This window comes from Curcuma longa, chromosome 4, assembly GCF_044706935.1.
Source record: "Curcuma longa cultivar G26 ecotype Majalengka, Jawa Barat chromosome 4, ITB_CL_G26_1.1, whole genome shotgun sequence".
NCBI lineage: Eukaryota > Viridiplantae > Streptophyta > Magnoliopsida > Zingiberales > Zingiberaceae > Curcuma > Curcuma longa.
This window is the reverse complement of record NC_133864.1, coordinates 4068274-4088216: the sequence shown is the minus strand read 5'-3', so window position 1 is coordinate 4088216 and position 19943 is coordinate 4068274. Positions and strand designations below refer to the sequence as shown.

At 36.4% G+C, this 19943-nt stretch overlaps 4 protein-coding genes and 2 non-coding genes across 6 annotated transcripts; 1 reads left to right on the top strand and 5 right to left on the bottom strand.

The window, feature by feature from the left end:
* The first annotated feature begins 875 nt into the window (after positions 1-875).
* Positions 876-2966, top strand: LOC141825952 (pentatricopeptide repeat-containing protein At5g04780, mitochondrial). The gene has a single exon (XM_074713214.1). It carries the CDS (start codon positions 876-878, stop codon positions 2739-2741), a length of 1866 nt encoding a protein of 621 aa, XP_074569315.1. The 3' UTR covers positions 2742-2966.
* Positions 2967-5262: 2296 nt separating this feature from the next.
* Positions 5263-6411, bottom strand: LOC141828541 (putative WRKY transcription factor 57). The gene is made up of 4 exons (XM_074715987.1): positions 6303-6411; positions 6155-6263; positions 5781-5927; positions 5263-5712 (listed from the first exon to the last, which is right to left on the bottom strand). Exons 1-4 carry the CDS (start codon positions 6409-6411, stop codon positions 5364-5366), a joined length of 714 nt encoding a protein of 237 aa, XP_074572088.1. The 3' UTR covers positions 5263-5363.
* Positions 6412-12949: 6538 nt separating this feature from the next.
* On the bottom strand, positions 12950-13702 carry LOC141826929 (uncharacterized; the record flags this gene model as incomplete). The annotated part of the gene is made up of 2 exons (XM_074714250.1): positions 12950-13274; positions 13587-13702. Coding segments are annotated over 2 exons (402 nt in total), but the record flags the coding sequence as incomplete, so codon positions are not given.
* Positions 13703-14022: 320 nt separating this feature from the next.
* Positions 14023-14103, bottom strand: TRNAL-AAG (transfer RNA leucine (anticodon AAG)). The gene has a single exon. It is a non-coding gene; the product is annotated as a tRNA-Leu (tRNA).
* Positions 14104-14178: 75 nt separating this feature from the next.
* On the bottom strand, positions 14179-14259 carry TRNAL-AAG (transfer RNA leucine (anticodon AAG)). The gene has a single exon. It is a non-coding gene; the product is annotated as a tRNA-Leu (tRNA).
* A 1705-nt stretch (positions 14260-15964) lies between these two features.
* On the bottom strand, positions 15965-19749 carry LOC141828692 (uncharacterized). Its single transcript, XM_074716151.1, has 2 exons — positions 19308-19749; positions 15965-19238 (listed from the first exon to the last, which is right to left on the bottom strand). Exons 1-2 carry the CDS (start codon positions 19747-19749, stop codon positions 16078-16080), a joined length of 3603 nt encoding a protein of 1200 aa, XP_074572252.1. The 3' UTR covers positions 15965-16077.
* Positions 19750-19943: the final 194 nt, after the last annotated feature.

Here is a 19943-nt window from a genome sequence, read left to right as displayed (position 1 = left end):
ATTAGCACCATAATGATTGCATTATCGGTTTATTTAACCGTTAAATGCTAATGGAAAGGTTAATTACATTTCGGTTTATTATTTCATTTCTTTCAATTTATAGTTTTCCAAATTATTTAAATTTTGTTTGAACAAAGCCATTTCGTCTTGAAAATATATAAAAAAATTCCTTTTTTAAATTTTCATTTTATAAATATCTTTTTTATTAGACTGATTTAATAATATTCTATTTTTAAGTATAAGATTTTGTTATAAAATGATAAAAAAAATGTCTTATTTAGAATATAAATAGGATAGTTGGAATAGAAAAAAATATTAAATATTTTTTTATGATTGTAAAATACTTTAATAATTAAAAAAAATTATACAAAATGATAGATTTATTATATTACATGGAGTTAAATATTAGGTTATAATTTGTGCACATGAATAGAAGAGATGAGAGTTGCATAAACGAAAATATTAAAATCGTAGATATACGAAGAAGAAATAAAATAAGAAATAAAAATATTAAAGAGAATTAAGATTACACCTATTGAAAAAAATTATGAAAAACACGTTTAAAATAGTACAGATATATACTTAAATGACTAATAAATATTCTAGTAAATTAATATGAAATTATAATAAATATGCATATTACATCAGAGAAAAATAAAAAAAAAACTTTGTTAATAATAATATAATAAAATAAAATTTATTTAAATATGGACGATGATATAATAGAGGATAGAAGTCAATAGCGTAAAAAGATATCTAAAGCTTGCGGATAAAATATAATTTATGAAAAATCTAGAGGGGCAAAGTGAAACATTCTCTAATTACAATTTAGAATGCAATGTAATTTTAATCCACCACAAAAGCAGAGAGAGAGAATGTTGATCTCTAAACGCTGGAGATTGCGATCCATCAACCCCAAATTCCATGGATTTCTCCCCAAAACTGGATTTTTACCAGAAATCTCAAGCAAGGGATTGGGAATCGTTTCCTGCAGCAGCGGCTACTTCGGCGGATCCTCCAACTTGCAGCGACTCCTTCAAATATGCGCAAGGGATCGACTGATCAGAGAAGGCAAGTGTTGTCATGGTTTAGCACTTCAATCTGGTTTGCTCGTAGATGTTGTTACTTGCAACATTTTGATCAACTTTTACTCCAAATGTGGTATCGTCGATCTGGCTCGTCAGGTGTTTGATAGGATGCCCCAACGAAGTATGGTCACTTGGAATACCATGATTGCCGCATATTCCCAACAGGGAGAGGGCGCAGAGGCTCTCAACCTTTTCTTGCAGATGCGTCGAGAAGTCACGTCGCCGAGTGAGTTCACATTATCGAGTGTGATTTGCGCCTGTGCTGCTAGTTCTGCTATTGCAGAAAGCCAACAGTTGCATGCTTTGGCCCTTAGAGTTGCCATGGATTCCAATGTGTATGTCGGCACTGCAGTGCTTGATGTCTATGCTAAGTGTGGGATGATCCGTGATGCGCAGTTTGTTTTCGATGCAATGACAGAAAGATCATCTGTCACATGGAGTTCTATGGTTGCAGGCTATGTGCAGAATAGTCTTTTCGAGGAAGCGATTTCATTTTTTGGTTGCTCTGTTAAGAAGGGAGTGCAGTTGACAAAGTTCACGCTTTCTGCCGTGCTTTGTGCATGTGCTAGTCTTGCAGCAATTACAGAAGGAACACAGCTCCATGCAATTGTAGTTAGAATTGGTTTTGGCTCTAACCTCTTTGTGGCTAGCTCTCTAATTGATTTCTACTCAAAATGTGGATGCATAAGGGATGCCTACTTAGTATTTGGTCATATTGAAGAAAAGAATATCATACTATGGAATGCAATGATCACAGGATTTTCTAAACATGCTCGACCCTGTGAAGCCATGATACTGTTTGAGAAAATGCAGCAACTAGGCCTGCAGCCGAATGAAGTTACTTATATATCTGTTCTGTCTGCGTGCAGTCACATGGGTTTAGTCGAACATGGCCGTGCCTATTTTGATCTTTTGTTGAAAGGTAATGCAGTTCAACCTAATGTCCTTCACTATTCTTGCATGGTTGATGTTCTTGGCCGGGCTGGGATGATTAATGAAGCTTGGAAATTGATTAGTAGAATGCCATTCAGGGCTATTCCATCCATGTGGGGATCCCTGCTTAATTCATGTCGTGTATATGGTAATATTGAATTGGGAAGAATCGCTGCTCAGCATCTTTTTGAGCTTGAACCTGATAACGCAGCAAACCATGTTTTGCTTTCGAACATATATGCTGCAAACAAACAATGGGGAGGAGTTTCCACAGCCCGGAAGCTTTTGAGGGATAGCAGTGTAAAAAAGGAAATAGGGAAGAGTTGGATAAATGCAAAAGGAAAGGTTCACATATTCGTCGTCGGGGAGAACAACCATCCAAGAATAGCCGAGGTTTATGCTAAACTCGAGGACCTTAGGAATGAGATTGATCGGCTTGAATACAAACTCGAGGTTAAATATGATCTTCATGATGTTGAGGCAGATCAAAAGGAGAAGTTATTAAGATATCACAGTGAGAGATTGGCACTTGGTTTTGGGCTTATTGAGCTGCCCGGTGGGATACCAATCAGGATATACAAGAATCTTAGAGTTTGTGGCGATTGCCATTTGTTTCTTAAAATAGCTTCAAGGATCACTGGTAGGGAAATCATTGCTCGAGACACAAATCGGTTTCACCATTTTAATGGCGGAAATTGCTCCTGTGGGGATTTCTGGTAGAAAATTCCTATGTCTAAAGTTTGTTCTGTGATCCCACAGCTTCTAATATCTTGATTCAAACAAGGATAAGCATTTGGATGGCATCTATTTAATACACTTCTGTCCACGACGAGATCAAAATTGGCCTATAACCCTGATGTAAAGAATGACAATTAGTTGCCAATAATACTACCATGCTTTGGTTGATCTTGTTCTTGGCTTTTGGATTACAGTTAACCCTGAATGGATTATTTTATTTTATCAAGCGTGTGATGACTTCTTCCACTCTGTCTTGGCTTTGACAAACTATGGGGACTGTTTCTGAAGTAAAACAATTTGAAATTTCATGAGAAAAAAGTTGGAGCCGAAATACTTGAAGAAGTATGGTTATCCTTAGATTTCAGAATTATATGCTCATTATTAGAAAGCTACTCCAATCAAGACTTGAGTCTAAGAAAGCAAAGAGGTAACTGGTAAGTTTCTTGTATTTCATTTATTATATTTGTATGTGTGTGTGTGTTTTTTTTGGGAAAAAATTTGTTTCACTTGTTCTTATGTATTGCTCTTCTACCATCACTGGTCTTTTAGTTACTTCTTTCACATATAAAAAAAAACTGAAAATGAACCCAATTGTACTATATTGATATGTGTAATAACTAAAAAGATAAAAAGTGAAGGACCGTGCAAATTTCTCATATCGGGAGCATTGAACATACAGATTTAGAGGCCGGTGTAGGATGTTGTGGAAATTGCTTGTTTGTTTATACAGCTGAAGTCTTTGCTTATGATTCTGATGCATATCAGTAGTGCACATTGCTAGTGATGGCATGCTTTTCTATTACTTGTGTCTGTGATACAAACAGATTACAGCTAGTTCATCATGTAAACCTGTGTACCAAGACGGTAGTTCATCTGATTGACATGATTTTATTTCTGATTTTGCATGAAGCTTTTCTAGAGTTGAGTTGTTTCGTTATCAATTTGAGTTGAAATGAATTGTTTTTCACTATCAGTATAAAGTTCATCATCTTGACAGTTGTAAATTTCTGTAATACTCTTCGTGTGCCGATTAGTCCTGTATAAACTCACCATCTTCAGAATTTTCAGGTTGAAAGATTTAACCTCAGGACCGTTTATGCTGTATCAGCATATTTCATGGAGGCAAATTCATTTTTGGCATGGCAAGACCTTTGTGAGATTGATGCTTGCTTTATCTTTAAACTGATAGAGCAGAATGGCTCATCGTGGAAGACGACTCGCGGGAACTTTGCAAGCTGAGGCATCGCTTTACAATTCTTCTAATTAGCATATGAATGAACAAAGTATTGTAGGATGAGATTACTTGGAAGGACTAGAATCATATGGAATGGTAAATCAAAAACGGCGGCCAATAGACATAGATCTCTAGAATGTATGGTGCCATTCATCACTACCTCATATGGAATGGTACAAATTGGAGCATATATGGTGCCATTCATCAACCTCGGCATTGGAGCATATTTTTTTGTTGTGTTGTAAACCTCTCAAACCTCGATGTTCATACACCAACAAGAAATTCAGATCTTCAACTGAAAATATTGCAACTTGATGCAGAAAAGATCTTCAATTCAGAATTGGATCTGATTGATACAACTGCTTCGATAGGGAACTATCATAGATTTTCATCAGTTTCAGAGTACTGAATCCAGGATAAGTTTGGTCTGGCCAAAGTATCAATCCTTCTCAATCTCATGTGGTGCTCTTTGAAAGAGTTAATTAGATGCTGATCAAAGGAAGTGGAATCTATCCCTCGATTGATCTCCATTTTGTAACTAAATGTTGGAATGATGCACATGACAAACAAGGCTTACCGGCATTTCGAGTTCAATGCGAATTCACAAGCAACAATTTCCCTCTCTGTTTGTGTAACATGTTTCTTCATCTTCGCAAACAAATAGAGTAGACACTTTGTGTGAACTAAAGATCCTTTCTTGGCAATGCAAGTCATACAAGTCTATACGATACAATTTTATCGTATCGTAAGGGCAGGGCGTAAGATTTACGAAAAATGGCTACGACGTTCATCGTTGTGCATCAAGAAGTCATCATTCTAACCTATTAGGAACAAAAATTTACAACAAAAACTTATCAAAAGTAGCATAGTAAAATCAACAACTAAAGCAAAATTAGAAGAAATCAAGATACAATTAGTTTTGGCTTAAGATTAAACAACAAATGCTAATTAACTAGTTATTTTCTATAATTTTGAGTTCAACAAAGATTGCACTTATTAGTTTAGAAAATATTTATACAAAATCATCAATAAACTGGAGGATGCCAGAAATTAAATATAAAAATGAAAAATTCTATAATTATGATCCATTGTGCTTATTATATTCTTTTAGAGTTTTAACAAACACATATATATGACATATTATATCTTAATTTTATTAAGAACAAAAATCAAATTGCTTATTTTTTGTCAAGTATCAAATTAAATTTCTTGATCAAGAACTAATTACTTCCTCATTAATTTTGATTATATATAATAGATTAGAAAATCTTTCTAATAGATTTGTTGATCATACAAGAAATTAAATTAATCACATACATTAACTAGACAAACTATATTAGAAGTTGATACATATACAAATAAATGCATACTCATCTATTCCTCAAGGTGGATGGCACGATATCCCCCAATAGACCTTCATCAATGGAGGTCGAATTCAACGAAGCTTCATGGAATTGGATCGGTTCGATTGCTTGCTCTGAACAATGATCGTCATTAGAGAACACGCGAGGCGATGAGAAGGTCAATGGTGGATTGAAATGACGATGAGTTATCATCGTGTTGTGAAGGTTAAGTGAGGCAAAGATAGGACGAGGGTAAGAGATAGTGTAGTGGCAGTGTTGGCCCTCGTAGGTGGTAATGACAATGGTAGGATCTTCATACCACCTCTCCACTCTTTTCTTCACTTGGCATTTAGTATTTGTGCATCGATAGTAACTTCTACAAAAAAGTTAATTATGAACATTATATATATTATATAATTTTAGAGGATTAATTCAAAAATTGACCTTGGAAATGGGCTATTCTTAACGGCTTTTTGGCCGTATTTTCTCCATCGATATCCATCTTCAAGGTGATCTATCTCACTCTTGGTCATGAATGCAACTCTAGGTTGTCGACATCTTTGCTTCCTTTCCTTACTATTTTTATTTTTCCTAAAAAGCACAAGATAAATATATATTGCATTGAATTAATGTTCTAGATCAACAATAATTAATTGAGGAAGAATATTTAAAGAATTTCTTTTTTCGAAAAAGGAAAGCGCGTAAATCTACGAAAGATTATGTGGCGGCTGCAAGTTTATAATTTACCCCGCATTTTCACCTTATTTACAATAAGATCCCTTCTCGATTATTATTATTTAATTAAATAGAATACTTACGCGGTGTCGTCGGCGACTTCCGCGCCGTTCACCGACGGCGGATCGTCGCTGGACACTGACGACGTCACGTCTCCGGAGACCTCTTCCGGCTGCTGATCCCCCTTCGCCGCTGCAGCGGAGCCCGCACGGCCCTTCTCGGCCGGACGACGATGACCGGGCGGGGCACCCCAGTTAGCAACGCCTCCGACGCCGTCCAAGCAAGCAGCGGCTTCGGCGACGGCGACGGCGCCGGCGCCGGCGAACGCCTCCTCCTCCATGGACAGGGTCGATTAGGATGAGAGAGAGAGAGAGAGAGTGTGTGTGTGTATGTGTGTGATGGGCTGTGACTTGGTGTGCTGCTTCCTTATTGGCTCATTGTAAATAACATTATGTGACGTCAGCATGATGTCAATATGGCCCACATGGATGAACATGTTGGCCCTAATACTCGACTAGACTCGAATCAAGAACCTTCGAATGCTTGACTCGAGTGAACTAGTGTAAGTATAATTCATATTTATCATATAATGAAATTATATAGATTGATATTCTGCGGGCCTCTGTCATGCGTGATCGTGCACGCCAGGCCTATCCACTATCCATCATGTGTGATCGCGCAGATCTGACTGTCTAAATGTAAGAATGTAGAGTGCTCTGTGCCCAATCCCTACCGTTGTTCTCGCAGCTGCCTCCGTGCCGTCCGACCACCGCCGACTGTCAAATCAGGCCCGATCGGCGCACCATTCGTCGGTGCGTCGGTCGGTGTCGATTCCGACCACAATCCGACTGAAATCCGACGCTGATCGACGCACCGGCGAGTGGCGTGCCGATCGGGTCCGGTCCGACCGGCGGCCGGCGATGGCCGGACGGCACGGTGAGGGCGGCCGAAAGCGACAGAAATCAACTGTGTCGCACACGGGGGTCGCGCAGCGGATCGCGCAGAATATCAGAGATCAATTTCCTATATATATATATATATATATATATATATATATATATATATATATATATATATATAGGAAACTGATCTACTGAGCGCCCTATCCTGGGCGTCGCGTGAGCGCCTCCGACGTGGAAGCCCGACAGATATATATATATATATATATAAAAGACAAAAAGTAACATCTTTATTTTTTAAAATCATCAAAAAAAAATATTTATTTTTTTTTTTAATCAAAAGTGCATTTATCTCATCAATCATTTATATATAATTATCTAACTTACCCTCTATTATATTATTTTTATTTAAATTAGGAAAGGATCGAACGTGTTTTAACAGTTAAAAATATTATAGATAAAATTTTATTATAAATTAATTAATTAATTAATTAAATAAATAAATAAAAAGATTAAAAAATATATATGTGATTTTATGGAGTAGAACCATCTCCGTCCACTTTCCGCGTGGGGCCACTAACTTTGGTAAAAGGGCGCCGCAAAACACGGAGGTGGGACCAACAAGCGAATCTTCTTGTACCTACATTTTGGGCAAGAGATCTATACTTAAGATTTTACTCCGCCCAATGAAAATCTTCTGGTACTCTTAAATTCATAGTGAATGAAAATCTCTCTTTTTGAATGCATTTTAGAAATAAAAATTCAACTTTTAATATTATTTTGCCTATAATTGTTAATACGATTAAGCGATGACATGATAGGCATATTACATTATTGAGCCAACAAGGATGACTCTACACGTTATTGCTCCATGATATAAATTATAAAGTTCCATTATTAAAAATATATATTAAAAGCTAGAAAAAAAATAAGAGAATTGTAACAATAATGATAAGATGATTAGAATCCGTCAAGCAAGTATGATATAATAATTATTAGTTTGATAGAATCAAAATCTCTTCGTATTGATATGATATTATTCATTTTAAACCTAAATTTTTATAATTTTATTTTTGAGCTCAATTTAAAAAGTCTCATACTAATGAAGATTTATATTATCTTATAAATTTATGATATTTTCTATGTATTTTCAATGTAAAACTTTATTTATATCCCAACAATAATAAGACGTTCAACTAATTAATCAAGAATCAACAGATTTGATTTCAATTATGCGTATTCTCAACTATGAATCGTACTATAGAATATTTTTTTTAGTAGAATGCAAAGAGTATTTTCTTTTTAGTATGATGAAAAAATTAGGATGTTAACTGTTGGGCAAAGAATCATTTACATTTCTCTAAGATTAATTGGGTTGGTAAGGATCAAGATAAATTATAAAAAATAAATAAAATAATTAAAAGTTGACAAATATAAAGATTGATAATATATATATTTATATATTAGTTTAAAGGGCAAAAATCAAGTGGGTGTTTTTTTTGTTATTATCAAAATATCTCAACTTTTTTTTTTTCTCCCAAATACTCCTGTTCGACGTTGTTGTAGTAATAATAAATCATAATTACAATATGGGCACTTTAATTTTAGTTAATATTATTAATATTATATTATATTAATTACAATTTATATATGTTATAATATGAATATTTTATTTTTTATTCAATAATAGTCAATATTATATTTTAGTAACTATGATTCATAATTATTATAATATAGACACTTTATTTCTGATCAACATTAATCAATATTATATTATAACAACTATAAAATTATAGTTGTTACACAATTCTAACAGCTACGATCTTATAACTGCTATAATTTGTAGGATCTTATTCGTCGCTAGAAGATGGTGAATAACATACTCGTCATTTCGTCGTTTTCTTTTCTATCAAAGTTAGTTAGAAATACAGTAGAAATAATATAAAATAAAATAAGATAAGAAAGATAATAACTTTTAACGTTGTTCAACAACCCCCAAGATCTCTACTTTACCTATGTCTCAAAAACGTGAGAATTAGTGACATCCTCCTTTCCGGAAACCTTCCGAATGTGAACAAACCTCTTACAAGATTATTAAGAACAATCACAAATATAGAAAAGAGTAGTAAGTAAAAGCACAAACAATAAAGAGAAACTCATGATGAACCAATTGGAAATACAGAATGTTGCATACACTCCTTCTAGTGCTTCTCAGATCACATGAATAAAACTTCGGAGCACTTTTGAAAGCTAGAAAGAAGATGGATGTTTGCAATTGTTATAAGAAGAGGCTGCCTCAACTTCCTTTTATACAACTCAATCGACACTCTTCTAATCGATTGGACGCTCCTCGGATCAACTGGACCTCCACTACTCGACTGTAAACTTGATCCCCTTCAGCTAAATCTTGATCTTCCAATCGACTAGAACACCCTCTGATCGTTTGGAGCTCAATCAAAACTTATCTAAGAACTGACTCGTTTGAACCAAATCACGTTGACTTTCAATCGACCAAACCCTTCAGGTCGATCAAACTTTTCAATCTATTGGACTTCCTTCTGGTCGACTCGACCATGGGTCTGATTGCCCTGATGAATTCTCAACTGGTCTAGCCTGAGCCTTTGTTCGACTATTGTTTCTTGCAAAATAAACAAGTAAACAATAAGTAAAAATACAAAATATAGTACTTGATGTACATAACCTATTATGTTTACTTGTTTTGCCAAGTGTTCAGCTCCCAACTAACTCTCTTAGGCTTAACCTAGTTTCCAACTAGGTTTGCTTAGTTCTCAATTAGGTCTTCCCCTACCTAGTCTCACTAGGACTTTCATTGTCTGATTCTCAATCAGGACTTTCATTATCTGATTCCTAACCAGAACTTCCACTACCTAGCCTTATTAGGACTTCCACTGTCTAGTTTCCAACCAAGACTTCCACTATCTAGGATTCATTCTCTTAGAATTTTTTCTTTGTTTGGAGTTCATTCCTCTAAGATTTCTCATAATTTAAGATTCACTCCTTTAAAATTTCCCCTTTGCTTAGAGTTCATTACTCTAAGATTTTTCACCACCTAAAGTTCACTCCTTTAAGATTTTCTATCAATTGTCAAATATCTGATCCTACTTGGACTTCTCACTCACTTCCAAGCTTCAAGTTAACTTTGATTTGCTTGGACTTTACACTCAACTTGATCAACCGTGATAGCTTCAAGTTAACTTTGACTTGCTTGAATTTTACACTTAATTTGATCAACCGTGATCAAGCTATTTCATCATCCTTGATCAAATTTCTTTAAATATATTATTCAAATCAAATCATCAAAATTTGGAAGATCGATTACATCAACATAAGTGTATAGTTATAATAGTTACGAGACCATAACTACTACAATAACGTAAAAAAAATACTTATAACAATAAAAATGGGCTAAAACGGGATGGAACGTTGTTTCGATAATAAATACATAAATTATTTTAATTTTTATGCTAGTTTGAATGAAGAAAATATAGGATTGTGGGACCTTATGTTTGCGATAATGATGACAATGTAACACAATTTAACTTAGAATATAAGTAGCCATATTCTCTAATTTCTAATTTATAAATATTCACTTTAGCGTGGAATCTATATATTTGTATATATTATCCTCCATCATTTAATTTCTTTATCTTTCCAACTCAATCAATCTCTAGTTTAGCAACCATGAAGTCATGTAATGAATTGATTGAGTCGAGAATCTTTTATCTCTTATCGTTATCTATCTATCCATCTACCTTGTGCATGTGTTTGGTAGGATTTTTGTTTTTGTTTTCCCTTAAGAAAAGCCATAGGACATGGATTGAAACCAAACTTAGGTTTCGCCCAATTAATCCTGGAGATAGATGGTATTCTCTGGTATAGTGGAGGAACTATTTGTTTTTATATGCATAAGCTCTTGTTTGATCATGAATAACAACTTTACAATCTATTCATCAATTTATTAGCGATTCAATAGTTGATGAGACATCGAAATCCTTTTGCGAAGATAACTATCGAAGGAAACTCTACATCAAGAAAGCGAGATGGGTGGGTGCCTAAGTTGGCTTTTGGGAAAAAGGTTAAAGGGTCTTTGTCTCTATAATAGGTGTTTATGAACTTGTTTGAATAGGTAGTTGGATGGGGGACAAAGTTTACTATCGATCAATGATCTTATGAACGAATCCTTTGATTTGATTCAATGAAATCTTGTCGGCAAAGAATCTTAAGTACTATTGTTGAGTCAACATGAACAACATTTCTGAAAACGATCGAGCTCATATGCTACGTGACTGTCTTATTCCATTAAGAGACTCGTTTAACAACATCAACAACAAAAGATTTCGTATGCCTGAATTATTGAGTACACCCGAAATAGAAATAATATTATTTTATTTTTATTATTTTTATTTAAGATTAAGTTATTTAAGAGAATTGATTATAAATATTATATATTAACAAATTAAATTAGTACTAAACTCATTTAAATTTTAAATGAATTATTTTTAAATCAAATTTGAATTAAACTCATTTAATTTTTAAATGAATCATTTTCAAACTGACCTTTATAAATCATTATAATTTCATTACCAATTGAACTCGACCTTACAAATTAAAACTCAAATCCAGATTAAAAAAAAAACAAACTGAGTTCAAGCTCGAGTCTTTTATTATTTAGCTCAGTTCAATTACACCGATTACACTGCCCCTCCCTTTAGTCGTCGATTTCTTTAGGTTTATTAAAAATGTTTGATGTTCTTATCGAATATTATATCAAATTCATATTGTTGTATTACTATTGAAATAAAATACTTTTACAAGATAAATTATTAACAATTTAAAAGAAAATACAAATATATGTATATATAAAAATGATATACTGCACGACGAAGAATACACGACTCATGTCCGACATCGCCGACCCACCGCCAATGCCCTCACCGCATCATCCGGCTACTGTCGACCGCCGCTTCAAACGCGATCGATGCGCGGCTCACCGGCATTTCGTCCGACGTCAAATTCCGACCGGATTGTGATCGAAATCCGACATAATTTGGCTAAAATCCGACCAAATCACGCGCCCGACAATGACGCGGCCACTACCGACCTCGATCGGGCTGGATTCCGACCAAATCGTGATCGTAGACCGATCGAGGAAGGACCAGCGTCGTATGGCGATCCTTCCTCGACCGATTTCCGATCACGATTCAACCGAAATCCGACCCGATCGCGATCGACAATGCGCGCATGCCCGATTGCGAGCCCGATTCCGACCGAAGTTCGAGCCGAATCCTGACCGAGGGCAGCGGGCAACTGCCTACAACGTGTCGAGTAAGAACGGGACAGTGGCTACCAATCGATCGTCGCATGATTCCAATCGGATTCAGGGGCGGTTCGAAACCGCCAGTTCGACGCGACTGTCCTACAACGTGTCGAGGTTCACGACGATTCACGGGACAGTGCCTTTGCTTGAGACTGTGAAGCTCACAAGCACACAGATTAGTAAGCTAAAACCAAGCAGACGTGACCTTTTTACTGATGAAGAATTGAAGATGGCGTTGCTTATTAATTTCAGATGGTCGTCTCCCCAAAGTCGGGATGGTCACGCGATCGCATGATTGATGGATCAAAAGGGTGTGCGCATAAGGGTTCTTTGGGATCGAATGGAACACATATCGCGAAAGGATACCTTGTCACGATGCGCGATCCCTCGCGGGGAAGGTAGTCAGCAGAGACAAGGTCGCAGTCTGGCGGGGTCTCGAATAGGGAGAGGGCGAATCGCTTGTCAGTCTATATATATATAATATTTAAAAATAGGATCTTCTTAGTGTGTCGATTCTATGGAAAGATGGCTTCCACCACCTATCCCTTCGATGTGGCGCACCGCCCTTGTCCCGTTAGCTTCTCTTGCACCGGCGACGGTCCGATGAGAAGCTGAATGCTTCCACTACCTCCTTCGCTCCATCTTTCTGGGAGCATTCGATTCCTGCAACATTTCATTCTCTATTTACTTAGATTAATCAGCCCCGGCCTTCCTCTGCATGTCGAACGACGGCGGTAGCGGATGCGGTAATCCGGCGACGTTTCCGGTGCAGGAAGTACCGGAAGGAACTCGGCGGCGCCGTCGGTGGTGGGAAGAGCGGGCCCGACTTTATCCCGCCACAGGATCGACGAGTCTGGGAAGGCGACAGTCGTCGCCGTCGGAGGAGAAAGAACGGATGGTGGCGTCGAATTCGGAGTGGATGTCGACGGCGTCGAGGTCGAGAAGATCGATATCGTTGGGAAGAACCTAATCCACCAGAAACAAAACAAAATAAACCAAAAGATCAAAGACGATGATTCGAGGAAATAGAAAATGAAAAAAAAGAGGAAATTTTACCATTTTCGAATAAAAAAGAGAGGAATTCTTGAAAGACGATGATTCGAAATCGAAAACAAAAACAAGGAGGAAATTTTACCAGAATTATTGAAAGATGATTCCAGGAAATCGAAAATGAAAACAAGAAGGAAAATTTACCATTTTCGAAGGAAAAGAGAGGAATTATTGAAAGACGATGATTCGAGGAAATCGAAAATGAAAACAAGGATTTTTTTTTTTTACGAATTTCGGAGAAAAAGGACGGTGATTCGAAGAAATCGAAAATGAAAACAAAGAGGAAATTTCACCATTTCCGAAGAAAAAAGAGAGGAACTCTTGGAAGATGATGATTCGAGGAAAATTTACCATATTCGAAGAAAATTCAACGAGGAAAATTTACCATTTTCGAAGAAAAAACAACGAGAAAAATTCTTGAAAGATCTCTAAAGACGGCCGGCGGCGAGTAAGGAGCTTCGAAGACAGATGAACCCTAGAGTTCGACAGAATGACGAAAGAGAGAATTATATACAGCCGTTGATCGAAATCTTTAACGATATCCTGATCTGATCTCGTCCGTTAAAAACACAAAAAAACCCACGTCCAACGATGATCTGATCTCGTCCGTTGCTGTTGCTCGAGACCTTCATTAACTAGATCTCGTCCGTTTAATAAAAAATAATGTTGAGAGTGGGATTTGAACCCACGCCCTTTCGGACCAGAACCTTAATCTGGCGCCTTAGACCAACTCGGCCATCTCAACATTGATGTTATTAAGTGTTTTTCTTTATATAAAACTATTATACTTCGTCCAACGATGATTTTAATAAAAAAATAATGTTGAGAGTGGGATTTGAACCCACGCCCTTTCGGACCAGAACCTTAATCTGGCGCCTTAGACCAACTCGGCCATCTCAACATTGATATTATTTTATGTTTTTATACATATAAAGCTAATTTTATTCTTATCTTAGCATCCACCCAAAATAATCTCGCCTTTTGACACAAATAACATGAAAATTGCTTAAAGTGTTCTTAGTTACTCTTCGTGGAATAAGGGAGGAGACTTTTGAACGAAAAAAATCCAATTATCTTGATAAGGTTAAATAAGGAATCATATAGGTGAAAATCTCATGTAAGATTCTTTAGAGTGATAGGAAATGTGATTTATCTATCAATTTTTCATTATGTCCTAAAAAATCAAACTCTACCTTACATTTTTTTTTACAAATTATGTTACATTTTAACAATAATTTAAAAGAGAAATGTATTTTTTACATATCATAGATAATTTGAAAGTATAATAAGAGATCCAAAATAATAAACTCATGGATATTTCCTTTGTATATTTGAATAGCTATGAATATATCCTTGATATATTTAAATGTAGCATTAGAAAAATCAGATAAACTTTGAAAAATTAAATGAGTTTACATATGAAAATTGAGCTCACTAGTTTCAAACTTATTATTATTATTTAATTTTTATATTAAAAAAACTCTTATCAAACTAAATATTGAGTTTGTTCATAGCTATTTTTCTATCTTTGTTAAAATGATTCTTGTTTGATGAAGTAGGGAAGGTCATTGTTCATAACTCAGTTCCTTGATGAGCATAAAGAAAGTAGATACACGAAATCATTCATCTCATTGCTTACAAATATAATCAATGCCCAAGTGGCAACTCAAAGTTCATTTATTTTGTCTCCCCTTTTAATAGAACTTAATTATTTCTTTCATACTCATTGGTATTGTCATCTAGAGTTAAAAATACTACAAATAACCAAACTTGACTTGATAGATCCCTACCTCTCTTGTGCCCATAAAAATAGTAATATATGCTTCTCTATTAGATCAGGAGCAATGTAGGTTTGCTTTATTTTTGCTAGACACATCAAGTTGAAAGGTATGGCCACCAAACTTTAGCACAAAAAGATAGGATTGACATGGCAATTCATTTAATTGATTTCCCCCTTTATGCTTAGTCATATTGTTACTTTTGTTGTGCTTTTTCTTTCATTAATTAGCATTGGATTAAGGTCTTTTTAACTTTAATCATATAATTAGATTGGACAAGAGAGGATTAGCCCAACTAGGCAATCAAGGGTGTGACTTGGTCAATCGGTCCAAATAAGCTAAGCGCAATCCGAGTAAGTTGAGCCTACTAGGCCAGGCTAGTTGCTAGTAAACTGAACAAGCCAAGGGAGCAATCCAAGTAAGTTGAGACTAGTAGGACGGGAGTAAACTGAGCAAGCCAAGCGAGCAATCCAAATGAATGCATATTCCTTAATAATATTCTTACAAATCCAATACAGAAATGAGAATGAACCATTAAATACTTAGATATTTTTATTTTTATTCTTTATCTATTCCATTTCGTAGGAATACTTATTTCATTGCCTAACAATGAAATGCACCATAGCATATATATACCTATCCTTCATGTGATACATACCAACAACTATGCATTCTAGTAAATACAGCTTCAGATGATACAGAATAATTATTTCATTGCTTGTGTTGGAAGAATAACATTTGAAACAGAAGAATGGAAGACATACAGCGTGAGACTGACTGATACAGATCACAGAATGCCTCAAGTCCAAAGTTATCAAGCTTCTCCCTTTCCATACAATGCACTTCCCCAAGACACTCCAACAAAAGCCATTCAACTAATTCAAATGAATAGGATAAGGGCAGCAATGATTTGTGAGTATTTACAAAGCATCAGAAAGTAATCATGCTGCAGTGGTTTCTTGAAGAGAAATGACAGTTTCAAAAGCGCCCACTAGGGCCTTAACCTTGCTTTTCCTAGATTCAACAAGCTTGCTTGCTGTTTCCTCGATCACATGGTTGAGCAAATTTTTTTCAACTTTCTTATCATCAGCATGTTCGTGTCGTAAAATAACCTTGATGGACTTGGACGGAGAAGTACTTGTCCCTCCAACGTCTGACCTCATCCAGTTTCTGAAGCTCTTTGTTGGTGATATTTTAGCATTCTGGTAATCACCGACCGTTTTAGCTCGCCTAAATGTGAGCCATGCTGGAGGAGAGCTGTTGTTAGGCTGAAGGTTTGTAATCTTACCTCTACTGAAATTTAACTTGAGAGATGACCCAACTTTGTCTTCTGAGTCAAAACTAACTCTCCGTGATCTACTCCGCCTTTCAACTTTGGGAACATCTCTAAAGGTTCTCCGAGCCTGGGATACCTCTTTAAGCCAAAAAGGTTCATTGCCTCCACTCCTTTGAGATCCAGATACTGCATGCTCTTTTTTTCTTTCTGAAAATGATCCGAGTTTCCTAAGTTTTTGTCTCAATGCTTTAAGATCTATCTTCTCGATATTCGACTCATTGGCACGGGTGCTTTTCCCCTTAACAAAAGTCTTCCTAGCTTTTGCTTGATTGTTCATGGTGAAAGAAGGTGCAATTGTCATATTCTTCCTCAGCTTAAAGCTTGGTACCCTGGTAAAGTGAGGTTTGCTAGATGAGGGGGTTGACAATGGCTCAATCACTTCCTTTGCGACATTTTGCAAATTATCAGGGACATTGATTATCTTCTCCTTCTCTTGCTTCCTTTGACCAGATACTCCTTTTGAATAAATGGATGAAGGTGAAGAAGTTTCCAAGACTTTCTTTTTCCTAAAATATGCATCGGCTTTGGTGGCTTTGTTATTTGACTTAGAAGGGGGTGAAATTGAATCAATGATCACTTTCGGTGCAACAAAGGCAACTGTGTCACAGGCAATTGATGGATTGTCATGGTCAATTTCCGACTTAACTACTTTAATTGCTTTCTTCAATGCAGAATTAACCTTGACAACATTTGGCCCATTCGACGCATATCTTTGCAGTTCTACAACTTTATGTCTTCTAGTGTCTCCAATTTCCTTAATTCGGATCTTTGGCTTGTTCAGCTCCCTCCTTTTCTTGTCATGTATGCTCAAACTCTTCAGGTGGATATGTTTAAGAGAGAATGAAGCTTGAGGTGTGCTGATATTAAATGCACGGGTTTTTTGAATAAGTGGTGCCTTCAGCCTCGTGCCCAAATCTCGTTTAGATGCTAATTCTTCACAACTAGGTCTTTGCTTAGCAGATTCTTTGCTTGTACACTTCTTCAATTTCAAATTTGACGGCCCCTTAGATGATTGATGAACAGTTTGCATCTTGCTGTCTATCGGTTTAGTATAAGATTCGTCTTCTCCATTTGATGTTTGACACTCACCGAGCACAATGTCATCTGTGATTGGAGTTGGAGGTATCAATTCCATGCTTGTATGCTCTACTGAAAATACTTCTGATGGATTTTCTCTTTCATATGCAAAATAAGTGTTTCCCTCAACTGTTGATGAAGCCATACAGTCACTAAGTTTCTTAGGTGACTCGCCTAGTTCAGCGATGGCTGCATCATTGTGAAAAGAAAATTCATTCTGTATGGCTGTTCTTTCAAGTTCCAGCGGTGTCTTCAGCTTCATGCCCAAAGATCGTTTAGATGTTAATTCTTCATGACTAGGTCTTTGCTTAGCAGATTCTTTGCTTTTATAGTTCTTCAATTTCAAACTTGATGGCTCCTTAGATGAGCCATCAACAGTTCGTATCATGCTGTCTATCGGTTTATTGTAGGATTCCTCTTCTCCATTTGAAATTTGACAATCACCAGGCACAATATCATCTGTGAATGGTGTTGGAGGTATCAATTCCACTCTTGTATGCTTTACTGAAAATACTTCTGATGGGTTTGCTCTTTCATATTTAGAATCAGTTTTTCCCTTTGCAGTTGATGAAACCACAGACTTTAAGTCAATAAGTTTCTTAGCTGACTTGCCTACTTCAGTGATGACTGCATCATTGTGAAAAGAAAATTCATTCTGTATGGCTGCTCTTTCAAGTTCCAGCGGTGTCTTCAGCTTCGTGCCCAAAGCTCGTTTATATGCTAATTCCTCATGACTAGGTCTTTGCTTAGCAGATTCTTTGCTTTTATAGTTCTTCAATTTCAAACTTGATGGCTCCTTAGATGATCGATGAACAGTTTCCATAATGCTGTCTATTGGTTTATTATAGGATTCCTCTTCTCCATTTGAAGTTTGACACTCACCAGGTGCAATATCATCTGTGAATGGAGTTGGAGGTATCAATTCTATGCTCATATGCTCTACTGAAAAAACTTCTGATGGATTTGCTCTTTCATATTCAGAATCAGTTTTCCCCTTGGCAGTTGAGGAAACCATAGACTTTAAGTCAATAAGTTTCTTAGTTGACTTGCCTACTTCAGTGATGACTGCATCATTGTGAAAAGAAAATTCATTCTGTATGGATGTTCTTTCAAGTTCCAGCGGTGTCTTCAGCTTCGTGCCCAAAGCATGGCTAGGCCTTTGCTTAGCAGATTCTTTGCTTTTATACTTCTTCAATTTCAAATTTAATGGTTCCTTAGATGATTGATGAACAGTATCCTTGCTGCCTCTCAGTTTATTATAGGATTCCTTTTCTCCATTTGGTGTTTGACACTCACCAGGCACAATATCATCTGTGATTGGAGTTGGACATATCAATTCCATGCTTGCTTCCAATGGATTTGCTCTTTCATGTTCAAATTCAGTGTTTCCACTGACAGTTGATGAAACCATAGACTTTAAGCCAATAAGTTTCTTAGGTAATTCGCCTACTTCAGCGATGAGCGCATCATTGTGAAAAGAAAATTCACTCTGTATGGTTGTTCTTTCAAGTTCCACAGCTACCGGTGTATGAATTAACACTGTTTCTGTGTTAACTAACTCATGATGACCAATTCCATTTTCAGTAGATTCGTCAACTTTTGCTGCAGCTGAATTGTCAAGAGATGCGGTAATGTTTTGGTCATTTATTGGAGAACTAAGCTCCAAGCTTGAGGGTGCCTCAACTGATCCTTCTGCCAGATTTATAGTTGGATTAGAACTCAGAATGAGCTTATCAGGGATTTGTTCTTTTGCCTGACCTGTCTTTGACTTAATCTCCAATTTCTGGTTCAGAACACTCATGAAGTCTGATTTTTGTCTATGTTTCACAGATATGAAATTCATTTGATCGTGCTCTTCATTCTGATTCTTGCCAAGAACCCTTGAAAAGAAGTGCTTTCTCGTAGCTTCCTCGCTTTCATGCTTATGACTATATTTGCACATATCATGGCAAGAACCTTGAGAAGGCACTAAGTACCGAGAAAGAATGTTCTCATTACTAGTTAAAAAGGTCAGTGAGCTGATGGTATCCATTTTTCTCTGCATTTTGCATAAATCATGACAGGAACCTTGCGAAGGCATCAGGTAATGAGGAAGAAGCTTCTCATCGCAATTTGTTTTTGCGGTTGCATTTGTCCTTTCTTCTCTTTCAGGATCCAGTGATTTAGGAGCTCCTGGTGGAGTAGGATTTTGTTCACCCATTTGAAGAAGAAATATCTGTGATTTGTATCGACTTCTGCAAGGAACAAGGCCACGAGCCAGATCAAATACCAACAACCAAGATGCGAGGAAGAACTATATTTGTTTAATCATAATAGAATACCGAAACATAACTTGAGCTGAAATTTCTTATCAAGGCCTAAATGACAAGTCAGTTGTTACAATAACTATATTTT